General features: G+C 34.6%; 3 protein-coding genes across 3 annotated transcripts; 2 read left to right on the plus strand and 1 right to left on the minus strand.

Moving 5' to 3' along the window:
- Positions 1–1809: 1809 nt before the first annotated feature.
- LOC122304592 (probable aquaporin PIP-type pTOM75) lies at positions 1810–3657 on the minus strand. Its single transcript, XM_043116852.1, has 3 exons — positions 3474–3657; positions 2189–2455; positions 1810–2023 (listed from the first exon to the last, which is right to left on the minus strand). The coding sequence occupies exons 1-3, from the start codon at positions 3655–3657 to the stop codon at positions 1890–1892; spliced, it is 585 nt and encodes a 194-aa protein (XP_042972786.1). The 3' UTR covers positions 1810–1889.
- A 997-nt stretch (positions 3658–4654) lies between these two features.
- LOC122303685 (protein XRI1-like) lies at positions 4655–8360 on the plus strand. Its single transcript, XM_043115574.1, has 9 exons — positions 4655–5027; positions 5756–5814; positions 5907–6026; positions 6153–6292; positions 6839–6902; positions 6992–7094; positions 7175–7212; positions 7331–7414; positions 7795–8360. The coding sequence occupies exons 1-9, from the start codon at positions 5008–5010 to the stop codon at positions 8070–8072; spliced, it is 906 nt and encodes a 301-aa protein (XP_042971508.1). The 5' UTR covers positions 4655–5007; the 3' UTR covers positions 8073–8360.
- A 3714-nt stretch (positions 8361–12074) lies between these two features.
- On the plus strand, positions 12075–16161 carry LOC122303686 (protein SICKLE-like). The gene is made up of 3 exons (XM_043115575.1): positions 12075–12267; positions 13729–14040; positions 14843–16161. The coding sequence occupies exons 2-3, from the start codon at positions 13734–13736 to the stop codon at positions 15610–15612; spliced, it is 1077 nt and encodes a 358-aa protein (XP_042971509.1). The 5' UTR covers positions 12075–12267; positions 13729–13733; the 3' UTR covers positions 15613–16161.
- The last annotated feature ends 1223 nt before the right edge of the window (positions 16162–17384 follow it).

Below are 17384 nucleotides of genomic sequence, written 5' to 3' on the forward strand. Positions count from 1 at the left end.
GATTTCCAAAAATGAATTCTTACTGACGTGACTATTTTAAATTTTCTTGGAACACTAGCTCCATATATCTTGTGCTGTTGTACATCTCCACAGGACATGAGCTACTGATTCTTCTAAGACTTTCCTTTTAGAGAGATTTAAGTTTGTTGGGATAGCTTCGTGATAGACTTTCCGAAAACAAAAACTTTATCTGCCCGAGATATTTTCAATTCTCATATGATTGACCATAAACTCGTATAATTTCTACTACATGATGTCTACCCCTTGAGTTGATCTAGCATTTCTTTTTGCATACGGTAAGCACTTCTCACTATGAACTATCCTTTCGAGGTTCCTTTCCAAATTATCTTGTTAGGCTTATTGCAACGGCTAATAGGAATATGCTTTATGATCTCAGCTTCTTCATTTGGAAAAATATCATCAATGAAAGAGGTCCTCCAACATTTTGCATCATAATTGATTCGCTCTTTCACTTTTACTTCTTTATCCAAAATTCTAATTGCGCTTTGTATATTGAATAAAGTACGTTTTGGAATCCACTTGTCTCGCCATATTAGAGTCTACTCACCATTCCCTATTATCCAAAATGTTCGTTTGTTCAATAAGTGACTTGCTGCTAAAATACTTCTCCACATGAATGATAGTCTATCGCAAAACTTGGCTTGAAAAAATGACTGCTTAGGAAACTATTTCTATTTTAACACTTGAGCTGCTAAGGAATTGAGGTTCTTAATCAATTTCCATCATTGTTTAGCTAACATAATTAGATTAAAGCTTTTCAAGTCACTAAACCCAAGACCACCAGCTTGTTTGGATTTTCCCATTTTGCTTCAAGAGATCCAATGGATTTTTCTTTCATTCTCTTGTTGACCCCACCGATAGTTGTGCATTACTCTTTTTATATCTCTTAACAGACATGCTGGAAGCTTGAACACTCCCATACTGTAAGTGGGTAAGGATTGCAATACTACTTTGAGTATGATTTCTTTCCCAACTTGATTGAAAAATTTCATTTTGTAGTTGCTTATCCTTTGTCAAACTTTGTCCAAGATGCTTATGAAGGAACTTGCTCAATATTTGCCAACAAGGGCAAGGAACTTTCATATGATAATGTAGATCTTATGCCTGCAATGCTCAATATGATTTTTTGTGTCTCTCGAGGTCTTCCTCCGAAATTGTATTAAAGTTTTCTCCATACTCAACTTTTGTCTAAACTGTATGAATTGGCTTTACAAAAGAGTAAAATGTCATATGCAAAAAAGAGATGCCTAATGTGAATATTTCTTCAAGCTAAAGGGATCCTGAGATTGCTCTTAATTTTTAAACACGATTCAGTAGAAAGCTTAATTCTTCAACACATACAATGAATAGGTAAGGTGATACAGGATGACATTGCCTAATTCCTCTAGGGGGTTTGAATAAGCATTGAGGATTACTAGGTATGTTCATCCGAGTTCCAACTCAGGAATCCGGGTAGACCCAAATCGGAATCCGAATTTCAAATCCGAGCCGGAACCTGGACTGAGTTAACCCGGGTCATAAACGGGCCGAAACCCGGATAGATCCGGGTTCCGGATTGAACCCGAGTCTTTTTTTTTTTTAACCCATATAAAAGCCTAAATTTATATCTAATATTTTCACATGTAGCTCTAATTTTTTTATAAAAAACAGAAGAATAAATTTAATTATACACTTTAGAGGTTGAAAAATATCAACTCCTGTATCAAAATTCCACTTAATTTGCCTCCAATAAAAATGCATGTAAAATAAAAAAAAAAATTCAATATTCATCTATGCAAGTATGCATGCATTACAATACAATCCACTACATATTATATTATTTGTTATTTATACATGACATTACAAAATACTAAATTACAATATATGAATTACAAAATCAGTAATTTAATTTCCCCACATATGGCTCCAAGGCACTGCATGATGATGTAGAATAGAGCTCTTGTGAGAGAGAGTTTCCTTGCCAAGAGGAGTCCAAAGGTCACAGCAGGATTGATGTGTCCACCTATTGCAAAACAAGCACAAATATTTGGTTACTAAACATCTTCCTTGAAAACATTTAGCTCCATGGCCTTTCTCCAAGAAAAAGTCCATAGCAGCTTGAAGAAAGTCAGACTCACATTACACATAGCAGGAAAAACCCATTAAAAGGAGAGTTGGGAAAGCTAACCTGAGATACCAGCCGTGCAGTAAACAAGGGCAAAGATCATACCACCAAAAGCCCAAGCAATTCCTTGGATACCCACACTTTTACACTTTTCAGACTTGCCCACACCCATAACAGTCAAGATGGTGATGTAGAGGAGCAAGAAGGTAGCCACGAACTTTGTAATTCCAGCCCTATAGAAGGACCATGAGGAAAGCTCCCCTGGCTCAAACAAAGGAGCTGGGGGTGGCTCCTTGTAGTCTTTGTCTGTCTGAGCAGCTGTGCCCAAGTCTTAAAACTAGTAGATCCTCAAGTCTTAAAACTTGCTACTGTTTACATATAAGAGAACTAGAAACTAGATTATGGAAAAATTATGTCTTTCAAGCTATGAGAACTAGCAACTCATGTACTGCCCCACCATTAAGTACAATAGCTGAAAACCAACTAAACAAAAAACATATAAAGTAGGTAGATCTCCTAAATGCATTTGACAGATGAGGATTTAAATCATATACAAAAACACAACATTCGGCCCCTCTATTACAAAATCATCACAGATCTCTAAAGATGATATACTTTATACCCATGTTCAACAAAAAAAAAAAAAATCCAGATCAATCAAAATAACGGCATATACTTTATACATGTTTAATAAAATAACAAAAGAAACCCAGATCTACCAAAGGTTCTTCCCCTTTTCATTTTCTACACAAATGTTACGAATAAATTTTTTTTTCCCTGGTTCAAAAAGTTCGATTCATACCTTTTTCTTATCGTAATAAAACATACTCAAATCTAAAACATACCCAAATCACAGAGAACAAACCTTGAGGTCGAGGATGATAGCGAGTTGGCGACGACGATGATGGGTCACAGGATGACGGGGTTTCTTCGACTGGCAGTGAGGGAGGGAGGCTAGGGTTTCTTCGATCAGCACTGAGGGAGGAAAGCAGGGCTATCTTTTCTTCGATCGGCCGACGGCAGTGAGGGAGGGAGGCTAGGGTTTCTTCAATTGAGAGAGAGAGAGAGAGAGAGAGAGAGAGAGAGAGAGAGAGGCGGAATGACCTAGAGGGATGGGAGAAAGGCGTCGGGCGATAGATGATGGGTAGGGTTTCATTTTCTACTTTATACGAACCCGGTACCCGGTGTTTTAAAAGGAAACCCGCTTTTCATATCGGATCTGAACCGCATATACCCGGTTTTCATAATATAGGTTGCAGTCCGGATTTAATTTGGGCCAGAACCCGTAACCGGAAATCTGGTTATCTGGGTTCCGAACTGGGCCTGGTTGAACACCCCTAAGGATTACCATTGATAAGTATAGTATAAGTAACATACTCAACGCACTTCATTACCAGTTCAATCCATCTTTGATTGAATCCCATTTTTTTCATTTTTGTTCTTAAGAAATTCCATTCAACACGATCATATGTCTTACTCATATCAAGTTTTAGGGTCATATAACCTGATTTTCCTGATAATCTGCTATTCATGGTGTGCAATGCGTCATTAGTTACAATAATACTGTCTGAAATCAACCTACCTCAAACAAATGCTAACCTAGTTGTCAATGAATGAATGAATGAAGTATTGATTTCAAAAGAAGAAATTTGAGGCTTGGAACGAATTTTAGCAGAGTTAAAATCTCAACAATAATATGTTGACGTATCATTTGGATCTTCTAACATTCTTATAAGAATTATAAAGACTTAGAACGAGAGAAAAACAAATAAATTGGCTTTTGAAACATTTATTTACAATTTATAGACTCAATAATTAGTGTTGTGGATCCCACTTTAGGTATTTATCTGTATCTAGAACATGTGGTGCATGGAAGACAATATTTACGGTTAAAAGCTAATGACATCCGCCTCGGATTCTAAAATTCAGAAAAGACAAATTATGTCTAGTTTGTTTTCATTATCATTCTTATTTCATTCTATTTTATTTAATTATTATAATTTTTTAAAAATTTTAAATAAAATAAAATAAATAATTAATTTTTTCAAATTTTAAAATAAAAATAATATTAAAATTTATTATAATAATATTTTATTTAATTTTTAACTTCTATCTCAATTCATCTTATCTCATTTATAAAAAAATTAAGTCAATAATATCTTTTTTTTTTCTAATCAAGCTTATAATATATATTAATGAGAATTACAAAGAGGGGGTGGGTCCTTTCCACTGTCCAGATACAAAAAAATCAATAATATCTTAATAGGCTACATTTTAACTAGATAAGGAATAAAATCGCCTCATTTTTAGCGTAAAATTCGTAAACTTATTGGGAGACATTTCCTAAAACAAAAATGGGAGGATTTATTTTTTAATCAAAAGGGGTAGAAATGAAAAATAAATTGAAGTAAAGGGATCTCTTAACAAAAACAAATTATATATATAGTAACGGGAGCCAGGGGTGGGTCCCAGGGAGTAAAAGCGTGATGTGTACTGGTCGTGGCCATGGACCTCACCGTTCCTTCTTCATTCCTTCGAATTTCTGTGTGCGTGAGCCTCCCCCTCCCTCTTTTCGATATTTGAAGTGAAAAAGTGAAAAATAAAACCCAAAAATAAGGGAGAGAACGAGAGACAGTCGTGTATATATAGATAGTGGGAGAGAAAAAGACACAGCCGGCTCTATTTCTCGGTCACCAAACAGCACAATCTCAAGCAGCAGACAGTGCGACTGTGGACTGCCTGAAACGATAGACAGCAGATAATTTATATATAGAGAGTGTTGTGAGCGTGTGAGCTAATCGATCGCTTAGTAACGGCTACTTCTTATGGTGCTTAGGTAGAAGGACTCTCTGGTTTTTGGTTTGGTAGCCGCTGTTATAGTAATGGATTGCAGAAATGACAAGTAAATCTTTCTTCACCTCACTCCCTGGTTTTGTCATGGAAATGTAGATTTTTATTGTGTTTTTTTTCTTAATTTTGTTTTTTGAGTGGAATGCTGGTTATTTTTTTTAGATGGGTTTCTTCATCTCAGCAAAATCGTCTTTGATTGATTTATCCTTTATACTTATATTCGCGTTTTTTGGGCTGTTTGGTTTATTTTTAAGGTTATAACTTACAATGAGTATGTGGGCTCTGATTTAATTGGTGGGTCATAATTATTTTCTCCACTTTTTCCTTTTGCTTTTTCTGTGTTTATCTGTTGGATGATATTGCTGATTATGATCCCTTTTAATCCAGCACTCTGTCTGTATTTAGATCCAGATTACGCACGCATCCCTTCAGTCTTTATTTGATGTTCTTTCCGGACTCTAGAATTAGACCAGATCCAATGCTTCCATTTTACTTTTTCTGTTTACTGATTGAGTATTTTTAGGCCGAACGGTTTTCCAATGTTGCCATTGTACTTGTCTAATTGCATTCTCTTTTAACCCTTAAATGGAAAAGGTTATCAATGTAGACATTACCAACTATCATTAAATGTAATTTGGAGCCTGAGGTTCTTGACCGCATTATGAAAATTTTCCACATTGGCACTGGATGAACTTGAATTTTTGCGGTTTTACGTTTACTTTGTTTAGCTTTAGAAATGTCTGAAGATGGGTTTGTTTCCTTCATTGTGTGAAACTGTAGTAGTGAGTCATGGGATTGGCGCAGAGAGGAACATTGTCTCCAAAAGGATCCCAATTGCGGTAAGTACTCATTCTGGTTCTTAGTTTTCTCATCAAGTGGTGTACTTGAATTAAGTGCGTGATGTCTGTGTGGATAATGTTTTTTTGCGCAGATATATCTGAATGCCTATGGAATGGAGTGCCCCAGAACAAAGAAGATCATTCCTACATGTTCGATGAAACAACCCCTGTCAAGGATTGCGGGGAATTGGCTTACCATGTTGCTCATGGTGGTATGCTTTTTTTTCTTCCACCGTCCTTTTCTTTCCCAATATTCTTTGACATAATCTTGCTTATTCGTGCAGTTCAGTGGCTAGTGTCGTTTCTTTGTCATGATAACTTGGAAGTGTGCGTTTCAGGGAATATGAACAAGGAACCAGAAGAATGTAGAGAGACTTCTTCACAAGCAAAGAGGCGCAGGATGCTACAGTTCAACAGCCAACCAATGGATCCTTCCCATTTCAGTGAAGAGAGGTCATATGCATTCCTAAAATCACATGTAAGTGTTGGATAACTCTTGTTTGCACTGTCATATCAAAATTATCTTGCATGGTCCAAAGCCATATTATGCATTCTGTTTTGTATGATGTGGAATAATCTCAACTGCATGTATTAGACGTCATTGATGATGCTTAAAAATGTTTGTGTATTCATAATTATATTTCAATAGAATATCAATGCTCTCAATTAGAAAAGGCTATTATCCAGATAATATTGCATCGCACTTCCTGTTTGGTATCTATGTCATGTAGCAGTGTGAATTATCTGAATCATGAAATAAAGATGTTATTGCTGTCAAGTATATCAAGAACTTGCCTCCAGGCTTTAGCCCATTATGTCTTCGTGCCTTCTTGATCTCTAATTATTTTTTCGATGAATTTCACAATTTGGCATCTCTGGAACCAAAATGCGTTTTGGAACTAAGATTAATTCCAAATGCATGACAATACCAGTGTCATGGCATCCAAATGCTAGAACAGAGATTCACCTTTGACATGGATATTGTTCTGAACTATCATCAACATTGTTGTTTTTCTATGTTTAGGAGAGGGAGGATTCACTCGAGGAGTTTTTTCCTGAATCATCACCTTGGGATTCTGGACCTTCGGGTTTGTATCTCTGATTATTCTTCACCAATATGATTATGCACTATTTTTTTTTTCTTGTTATTTTTTAATTGAAATGCAATATATCTCAGGAAATGCATCTGCCTTCACTAATGAGAGCCTGGATCAATCATCTGAAGAGTGGATTGCAGAATGCTTAAATGATACTGAGATGGATTTCAACCATGATTATTTGTATGGTTCTTTGGACTTTTATCTTTTTAGTGTAACCACTAAATTACATCAATCTGATTTCTTTACCATGTGAGGCTCAGGAATTTTTCTGGGGCATCTGAACTGTTCGATATCACAGGTACATGTGATTGTTTTTGCTTTGTATATTATTTACTATTGTTTCTTCATGATTTTCTTTCTATACTTCCTGCATGCAGCATCAGTGTTGATACATTTTAGTTAGTTTTATCTTGTAGAGTTGTGCGACATGCCACCCGAGTATGAAGCTAACATGGTTCAGAAGACTGTTACTCAAACTCCTCAAAAAATTGTTTTTAAAGGTTTTTCTCCATTCTCAATCTTTGTTTGTTGCTGGTGTTTATTGTTGTCAAAAGATCTATGGATCCGCTTTATACTAGTTATATTTTCTCCATGTCAATGTCGCAACCATTCTCTGGAGACATTTGGATATGGTCCCATAATCTTTTGTTGCGAGAGCCATGCCCATCATGGTAAAAAATAAAAAAAATAAATATAGGTTATGAGAGATGGTAAACACTACGGTCTCAAAATTATTGTTCTTTTCATGTACTTGAGCTTGAGGTTACAACATCATCTATCAAGTGCTGCAAGATTGTTATGCCTGGGATCAATGTAGATATGCACTATGAAATAATAAAAATAGAAACTAACTGGTTCGGACTCTGTTTTGCCTGCATAGGTAGGAAATCTTTCATAAGTACTCCAACTAAGTTGGCTGTTTCGGTTGCCTATCCATTTGCCTTCATTAAACCCAGTGGGGCCCATGGAGACGTAACTTTGAAAGAGATAAACCAGCGGATCCGTACACCACCTCCTTCAAAATCTGAGCAAGGTACTGAAGATCCTGTCGTTTCTTACCCCACTTCAGCTTTCTCTGGGAAGCCGGTTGTTGGAAAAACAAAAATTCGCACGGAAGGAGGGAAAGGAAGCATCACAATTATGAGAACCAAAGGTTGAATGAATAGATAAGCATTCTTCCGGACTTCACCATGTCTTACCCTTCTATCTCTCCCCAGTATGACCTGGGGTTGATTTTTGCTGTAATATTATGTGGCCCACAAGTATAGAAGTTGGTACTTTGCTTTTTTGTTGGACTGGTTCTTGGAATTCATAAATTATATCATCAAAGTACCTTTTACTAGTTGTGTTCTAGGTGTTGAATAGCTCAATACATGGTGACTTTGAGCTAAGATTGTAATTAGAATCTTGATGCCTATAATATCCTTTCGTTAGTGCTTCAGACAAGCAATGTTAAATCTTGAACTGAATTTCTTATGGTGAAGAAAGCTTAGATACTGGAATTTTATATCTAGGTTGTGCATTGGAGATGGAGTAGAAAGAGAACACTTCATATATTCATGCCCAATAGACCATTAACATCAGTCTTTTTTTACGGAACATATTTTGGGAATCGGATCATTTGAGTTTGTCGCATCAAATCGTATTTTTGAATATGATGTATTTTCATTACATAATGATGTGGTGAGTTTGTGAATAGTTTCTGATATTTTTGTTATACATTTTACTTCACCCTTTGAGATTAATCAACTACATATATCATGAATTAGATACACATCTCTGCTGCTTTTTAAGATTAGTATTTGTGATTTGCATCTTACTATAAGTTCATGTGTGCATCCTTTTAAAATTCATGTACTTCATCTCCCTCTTCCTTTTGTATGTAAACCATAGAATAATGAGGACTCTCTATAACCCAATCTTCAGGTAATTGTCATTCTTTTTTTTTTTTTTTGAAAGGGAAACTGTCATCATTCATTCAGCAGAAAAATTTACATCCATAGCATATACATTTTGGGATGTTTTCATATCAAATATGACATCATAAATCAAAATAATGCACCGGTACACTATTTTCTTTTGTGACTAGTCTGAACTTTACTATTGTTAATACTCTCTACAAACAAACGTCTAAGAGACAACACTCTCTACTTAAATAGAGACTCAACCTCATCCTTTATAAAAAGAAATGACTCGACCTCTATAGACAAACATCCGAAAGACGAACTCTTTTTATTTTGAGTAACAACAAGGAAACCAAAAAGGAAAACAGTAAAATATATGTGAAAAATGATGAATTACAATTTGGACCAATTTTGATAGGCTTTGGAATCTTTGACGGTTTGTAAAGGCAACACACTTGTTTTCTTTCAGCCACAAAGATCAAATTTGAAAAGGTATGATGGTGGAGAATTTAGTGATCTGGCTGGTGTGTCGATAAGAGTTGTCGAAATGGATAACATGTGAGGACCACACACAAATGTAGGTAGCGGGTGAGAACATGCTCGATGATTTTTGCAAAACCATAACTTTCTTTTGAACGATTTATAGCATGTGAGTTTGCTTATGCGAGTTGTCAGAAAGTTGTATATTTATCTTTTTTTTTGTCTTGAATGAAGTAAAATAAAATTAAGTAAAAGAAATTTTGATAAATAAGATGGGTGAATGGTGGAGAGAGAGAGAGAGAGAGGAAACCCGATAATTCATGATTATATGCCGACAACTTAATTCATGATAAGTATAAAGCTTGACAAATTAACAAGCAGATTGAGTGATGAGGTGGACCATCCCTAATGCGACGGAGGAAACATTTCAAATTAGATTATGAAATAAGATGTTAGTTGGAAGAATCTGTGGTAAAGGACATGCATTATGGCTGATCCCCTCCTTGGTTTTCGCTTGAGAACCAGAAGAGGTTAAGATAAGGTAAACAAACACACCAGAAGTAAAGCAAAAGCCGGTTCAAACTTCCAAGGTCTACTATATATATGTATTTTGTTAATCTTTCATCTTTTCCTATGCCTTTAGTTGTCGAGAATATAAAAGGCTGTTTTTGGTATGATGAAGCTACACGGCACTCTAATTTTTTTTGGTCCCAAAAGCTGTCCTTGCGTGGGAGTACACAGAAAGTAGAAACCCGGACCCAAGCTGCTAGTGTGTTTTTTAATGAGTTTGTAATTTATTTATTTATTTTTTATTTAATAGGTATATTTTTAATAAATTTGTAATTTTTTTAATATTTAAATGAATTTAAAAAATATTTAAAAAACAGTGAAATTTACTTTTGAATTATTATTTTCATATTCTTCATATATTCGTTAATTTCCACTCTCTAGACATATGAAATATTCATATAATTAAGTTGTGTTTATCGTTATAGCTTTGAGAATTTGGTGGATCTAACATTATCAAGGCACTTTAAAGATACATCAACAAGAGATTTATGGTGGAAAATGTTGTGGTTTTTGGGGATAATTGTCAAAAGTATTAGTGTGGGATGATTGCAAATCTACTGATAATTTGAGCGGATTTTTTTATTTTTTATTTTTTATTTATCCCGAAAAATGAATTTAAGAAAATGCAGAATAATATATACAGGTTTTTTTTTTTTAGAAAATTTTAATCAAACAATTTCATGACATTAGATACTTAGGATTCGATCTTTGTATATATATATATATATATTTATTTTCGAAAATAACCTCTTGTACTATAAAATAGTGAGAAATATGTTTTTCAATATATCCGTCGTAAAATTTTTAGTTTTGTTTAAAATGAAGAATTATTAATTACTAGTTGTATTAATAAAGTGATAATAAATTATTATTATTATTAGTGTGAAATAATTGATAAGAAATTAATATTATGTTATTTGTAGTGTTGAATTTGTGATGTTGAGATTAGGCCTTGTTTGGTTAACCAAAACAAAAAATCTTATCTCATCTCATCTCAACTCATCATTACACTTTTTTCAAATTCCAATACAAAATATAATAAACAATCTTACTTTTTCAAATCCCAATACAAAATTAATATTCAAAAATTATATTATAACAATATTTTATTTATTACTATTTAAAACATCTCATCTCATCTGTGTAACCAAGCGGGGCCGAAGTTCAATTAATTTTAGAAGAAACATGACTGTTATTATAACTTAAAATTTCATTAAGATTGTTAAAAAAATGGAGAAATCGGTTCGGTCCAATACCAATTCCTACCTAGCAAAACCAATTGAAAATGGGTCTAGTTTCGATTTTGAATTTTCAAACACGGGCTCGAATCGAACCGGACTGATACATATATATTATTTTTAATTTTTTATATTATATATAAAATATTTTTTATATTGTACTATATATTAAATTGCTAATTAATATAACATAAGTTTTATAATTTTATTATTCATGTCTATTAATTATATAATTTTTAATATAACATTTAAGTTTCAATATAACATATAAATTTTCATTTTATAACATAAAATTAATATAACATAAAATAAGAAATATGGATCACTTATAAAATGAGATATATGGGTCAGTTACTCGTTAAAGTTTTGTTAAAGTATTATTTTTTTTATTCTTAAAATGAGAAAAACTAGACTAGATCAGTTCCGATTTCAATCTTAAATGTGTTCTTAAATTTTTAAAATTAGTATATATTGATTCAATTCTAAAAAATGTTTAAAATTGGACTAAATCGGATTAGTTACGTCTCTAAATTTCATAAAAATAAATTTACAAACTGATATAATCTTATATAATACGTTAGATTTATTTTATAGTAAGAATAATTTTATATTTTAATATACAATATAATTTTTTTATAGGACGTACAATATAAAATTATATTAATTTATAATTTTATTTTTATAAAATTATTTTATAGCTAAAACATTTATCTATAAAAAATAGAAAAATATAGTTGTAAGTATAATTGTGCACTAATCTGTGCATCAATATAATGTGATTGGTTAAAAAGTAACTTTTATTGAAAACAGTGTTAATTTAAATTTTAAGTATGAATAAATCAATATTAATATATAAATTAATGCGTAACTATATTTATATATAGCAAAACTCATAAAAAAAAATTGAAGGTAACGCAAACGGATAACAATGACTAAAATACTTTTTGGATATTAACGCGAACGGAGGGTCAAATTCCTCGGACTACATTTTATTTTGCGCTCTTTTCTTCAGCAACGGCTCCAAGAGTGGCGAGTTCCTCCGTTTCCCGTCCATGAATGCTCCAGTGCTACCCTATACGAGAGCATCAACTATAAAACGAGAACTATAGCACATTCGTATCCAACTCCAGCCCAAACTTTATACTATCTTCGAGCTTCAAGGTACGCTAATCGCTTAAAGATCCTCCCATCTTCATCCGCGTCTTTTCCAACTTTTCTCCAGCGATTCTTTATTTCTTGGTTCTATACTCTGAATCCGTTCGACTTAATATTGATTCCTCCAATCCTTACAGTTTCACTTGTCGCTTCGCTGTTTAGTATTTAGTTTGAATTTGTACTGGCGAACAATTGGATCGACCATTAGGGTTTCTTCATGCAAACTGTGGTAGCTTCGTCACCCATATGCAGTATGTTACTATTTTGTGTGTTTGAATGCTCTAATTGGGTCTTTTATATAGGGTTCATATTGGTAGCTTCGTCACCCATATGCAGTATGTTACTATTTATGTTATTTTACTCCTGTCGTATCTTTTTTTTGGTAACTGTGTTAACTATATCTAACTTATCAAAAAATTTTATTTGATCATCGTTATATTGCTCATATTCCAACTAGGAAACTAAGATCCAATGCGCTACCTAAGGTGTTCTGTCTTTTGAGTTGTAAGAATACGATGCAGTTAGTCCCTAATCTTATGATTTGTATCCAATTATTTGGAGGTATGATATTGATATTACATGATATTGACGGTGGATGCAAATACGATACCTCTATTGGCTGATATATGCACAATGTTTCAGCCAAGTTGGCATTTGACCGTTTATGGTAGCTATGGATCTGTGGGTTTGGGTTTGGAAATATTTCACATCCAAGATAACCATGACATCTGATGTAGTATCCGTTAGGTATGAATCCATGATACTAATATAAGATGTTGTATGAGGGATGAACATTTGTATTTTTGAATAAGGGGTTGTAGCTATAGCTGAACAAACTTTTGACAATGATATTTTTCATTTTTCCGGGATGGTATGTATTTGTTGCTACTTAGTGTGCCCCTCGGTTAAAATATGGGTGAAATAGTCATATTTGTGGTGAATTAGAAGCTTAATCATTGAGTGTTAAATGTAGGGGATTTTTTTTCCTCTTGATAATTTTCACGGGGGTTATCTTTACCGTGTTTGATAGACAAGGTGGTTAGGTGCTTTGAATGATCCGATAGTTCACTCGTTTGTCTTAGTTCTTCCCTATGCCACGCATGGACAACACCCACCCTCTGCCCTTTTTTTTCTTTATTCTGCTTGGTCAGTTCCAGACCCAACCCCAACCCCCCATAAAAAGAGAGGGGGGGGGGGGGGGGGGGGGGGAGTGAGTAAGTGAAGCATGTGTTGAACCATGCTTGCTAACTCATAAACTTTGATATCAGTTTACTTCTTTCTATTTTCCAGATTTATCCACTCCAATAAGTTTTGAGTTTGTGCAAGTGTAGCAAGGGATTAATGACCTATTGAGGTTATTATGATAAAACATAGAGCACGAAGTGTTTCATCAAGCTGGATAACTACATGTTAGTTTCATTCAATATCTTCCAATAAATGAGTTGTGAACACTACTTTGATTGCCAGGTTAAATGGAGGATTCGGCAAAGAGAAGAGAAAGGCTGAAAGCAATGCGTATGCAAGCTGATCAGGCTGAAGTTCCTAATAATTCTGAAAGTTCTGGGATGCCTGGTTGCCTCTCCAATCCATTGATTGAAACTGCAACTATGGCGATGCAGGAGTCATGTGCTCCAAGGTTTGATTTTTACACAGACCCAATGTCAGCATTTTCTGATAGCAAGAAGAGCAACAAAGCTGGTAATCAGATCAGACCAGATTGTTTCACTTCTCCAAGTAATAGTGGTTCTCCTATGGCACGGTTTTCCCCATCTCTTCCAGGTAATTTGTTATGTAACTATTTGTCCTCTCTTATAGTCACAGAACGACATCAGATTACTCCATATAAAAAATACCTTTCCCAGTTTGACGAGTGTGAGCCCGTTAAAGAGGTACGTGAGCTGGGTTCAAAACGTTGTGCGACATTTTGGTCCATGTCTGGTGTGGGGTGGTGGAGCATTTAGAGGATAGATGCATATTTTATAGCTATGCATATCTTTCTTCTTGTTATTGTTTTCTGATTCATGCAATTGTATTATTGAGTGAGATGACATGATGGGATCCACTTGTATTATGAAAGAATGAAACCATTTTCATTTTTAGCGTATTTTTTTTCTGGTGCTTGGAGCATTTGATGATTGGGGGAAATGAACCATTTTCATTCTATGGTTTTTTTTCCCTGGTGCTTCAAGTATGTGATGGGATAGTTTAGGAGCCATTTTTAGAGATGAAACATGGATAATTAGAGCATACCATCAGTTGGGATGTAGGACTTGGAAAACATTTGAAAGCTGAAAACCTTGGGCAACTTAATCCCAATCACTGACTTAATGCATGCCATGGTGCAAATATTGTATAGACATGCGTGCCGCAAACCTTTTATCTTATTTTGAAGTTCATTTGATATATGAAGGTATTATGTATGTAGGGCTAATTCTTTAGTTGCCAATGAAAAGAAAAAATGGGATTCTTGTAGTGTAATTCAATTAATATTAATAGTCCGATAAATGCCCAGAATTTTGTATGATTATAGCGAGTTATCTTTTCCCTCCCCTGATAATTTTCATTTACTTTGATTAATCAGGACCAAGGAATCCATCTCTTGCTCATCAAATTCAGAGTAGTTGGTCACCCAACCAGATAATGTATCAACCACAAGGTATGGCCAGTCCTCATCGAAGTCCAGTGGGAATGGCCAGTCCTCATCGAAATCTAGTAGGAATGGCCAGTCCTCATCAAAATCCAGTAGGAATGGCCAGTCCTTTCTCTATGCATCCACAAACTCCTGAAGCCTGGAATGGATCCACCGGCCCAACTAGTCATAGCTTTTCATCTAATCCATCTAGAGGGGGCCATCTTCCAAGCCCTGGCTTTGGACCTAGAGGTAGCCCTTATTCAAATACTTGGCAAGGTGGCAGGGGTCACTGGGTCAGCCACAGTCCAAGCCCTGGTTCAGGAAGAGGCATTCCTCACCCTACTTTGGGAAGCGGTGGGAGCCGCCAGTATGGCAGCAGCATGAGCCCTGGTTTGGGACAGAGTAGTGGACAAGGGCGGGGGGGTTCTAATGCTCGTTTCTCTGCACCAGGCAGAGCACTTGGTCCAGAGCAGTTTTACAATGAGTCCATGTTGGAAGACCCATGGAAGTTTTCAAAACCTGTTATATGGAAGAGCATGCATGCTTCTGTGAATTACTTGAACAGCCCTGACTCGTCCAACTCCTGGACTACAAAATCTCATAGCTCAAAGAAAGCAAGAGTTTCAGAAGCTTTGAACAAGTCAAGTCATCAACCAAGCTTAGCAGAGTACTTGGCCGCCTCATTTAAAGAAGCTGTTGATGACGGAGCAAGTACATGACACTTGCTTTGGCTTCCATTAGTGCCGTTTGCTGCACTTATGCCCTACTCTCAGGATGACTAACTAGAAAGAGTAGTGGGAAGGGAGAAAAGACTTTTATTAGATCTCTGGACACTTGAAGGCGCCAGAAGTTGTCCGTGTCTAATCGCCAGTTCTCCCAACGACAAGTATCAAAAGCTACTAAAGCTTTTAATCTCTTATCTGCTCTATATACAAATACAATGAAAGTGGATTGCTTTGGATATAAATCCTTAATGACCGACTCCCCGATGCCACAGTTTGATGCCTCCCTCGGTTGTGATGCTCTTCCTATTCAAGCACAATAATCACTGACGTGGAAGGGGAATCTTTTCAACCTGGATCCGACAAGCAGATTTCAACCAAACATCATCAGGGGAAATATTAATGCACATTTTAAAAGAATTTTATGTAATTTCAGCTTCAAAAACTGACCCCACGTCTATTTTCAGTGACTATGTTCTCTCTTTTTAGACATGATTCCTTATTTCCCATTCTGATAAGTTGTGGCAAATGTCTTGGATCAATCAATTACTGTGCACTTGTGTCCGCTGCGGCTTCTGATAGTAGTAATGCAAATCCTTTGTGGTCACTGGTTTTACATTCAAAACCTCCTTTAGGTCGTCATTTTATCCTTCTGTTCAAGAAGCATAGGTGTGGATTGATATTTGAACTCTGAATAATGATATATAAAGTAACAAATGTATAAGTTTCGCACATCTTTTATCAAGAAGTTAATTTCATTATGAAAAAAATGTGAAAAACTCTATTTTTCTTGATGGAATCCTTTTTTTTTTATAAACGAATTACGCAAAACTTATTTGGGATTTGTCTTTAACATTACTATGTCACTATTTTCTTTTGTTTTTTGTTTTTTTATGTTTTTGTTCTAAAATGTTCTGATTCCATCGTCTTTTTTCATTTTTAAAACGCTAACTCTTTTATTGTACTAGTTGGATTTTTTTAGTTGTAGGTGTTGTATGGATTATAACGAGTTTTTTATCTCTGAATAAATAGACTTTATTAATAAGCAAGGTATTAGCACAATAGGCAAACATTAACTAGTAATCTACTTAGTGAGCATCAACGTCCGATGGATCCTGACCATCGTGAAAATTCAATAGACATTGTGGAATTTTGATTAAATGTATACTTTCAATTATATTATTGGATGTTGCTCATTAAGCAATGCCATGCACACATCGATTCTTATAATAACGTATTTTTACCGCTTCCCAGATTTCAAAGTTAAGTTTTACTATATACAAGTAACGCTGCGTACTAATCTGCGTATCAATACTGATTCTTTCATAATTAAAATTTAAATTAACACTATTTTTAATAAAATTTATTTTTTAACCAATCACAATAAATTAATATATATATTAGTGCATAAGTATACTTGCAATTAGACTTTTCCTTCAAAGTTTTACAATATTAACATTGTGCCTTGTATAATACATTATACAATCCACTTTTAGTTTCCTCGTCCTTTCTTTCTTACCGCAATGGCATGATACCTTTTGATTAACTCTTGATTATAAAGAATTAGGTCTCGTTTGAATATTGAGATGAGTTGAGTTTTTTTTTATAAATAATAATGAGTTGAAATGATGAAGTGAGTTCTATAAAATTCATCTAAGATGAGTTTAGATATATTAATGAAAAATTGAAAAAGGTTATGAGTCATACGTGTAAAGAAGTGTTAAGTTAAAAAAAGTTATAGGTCTCACATGTAAAAATATTTTAAATTG

The sequence above is a fragment of the Carya illinoinensis genome, chromosome 3, assembly GCF_018687715.1.
Source record: "Carya illinoinensis cultivar Pawnee chromosome 3, C.illinoinensisPawnee_v1, whole genome shotgun sequence".
Classification (NCBI taxonomy): domain Eukaryota; kingdom Viridiplantae; phylum Streptophyta; class Magnoliopsida; order Fagales; family Juglandaceae; genus Carya; species Carya illinoinensis.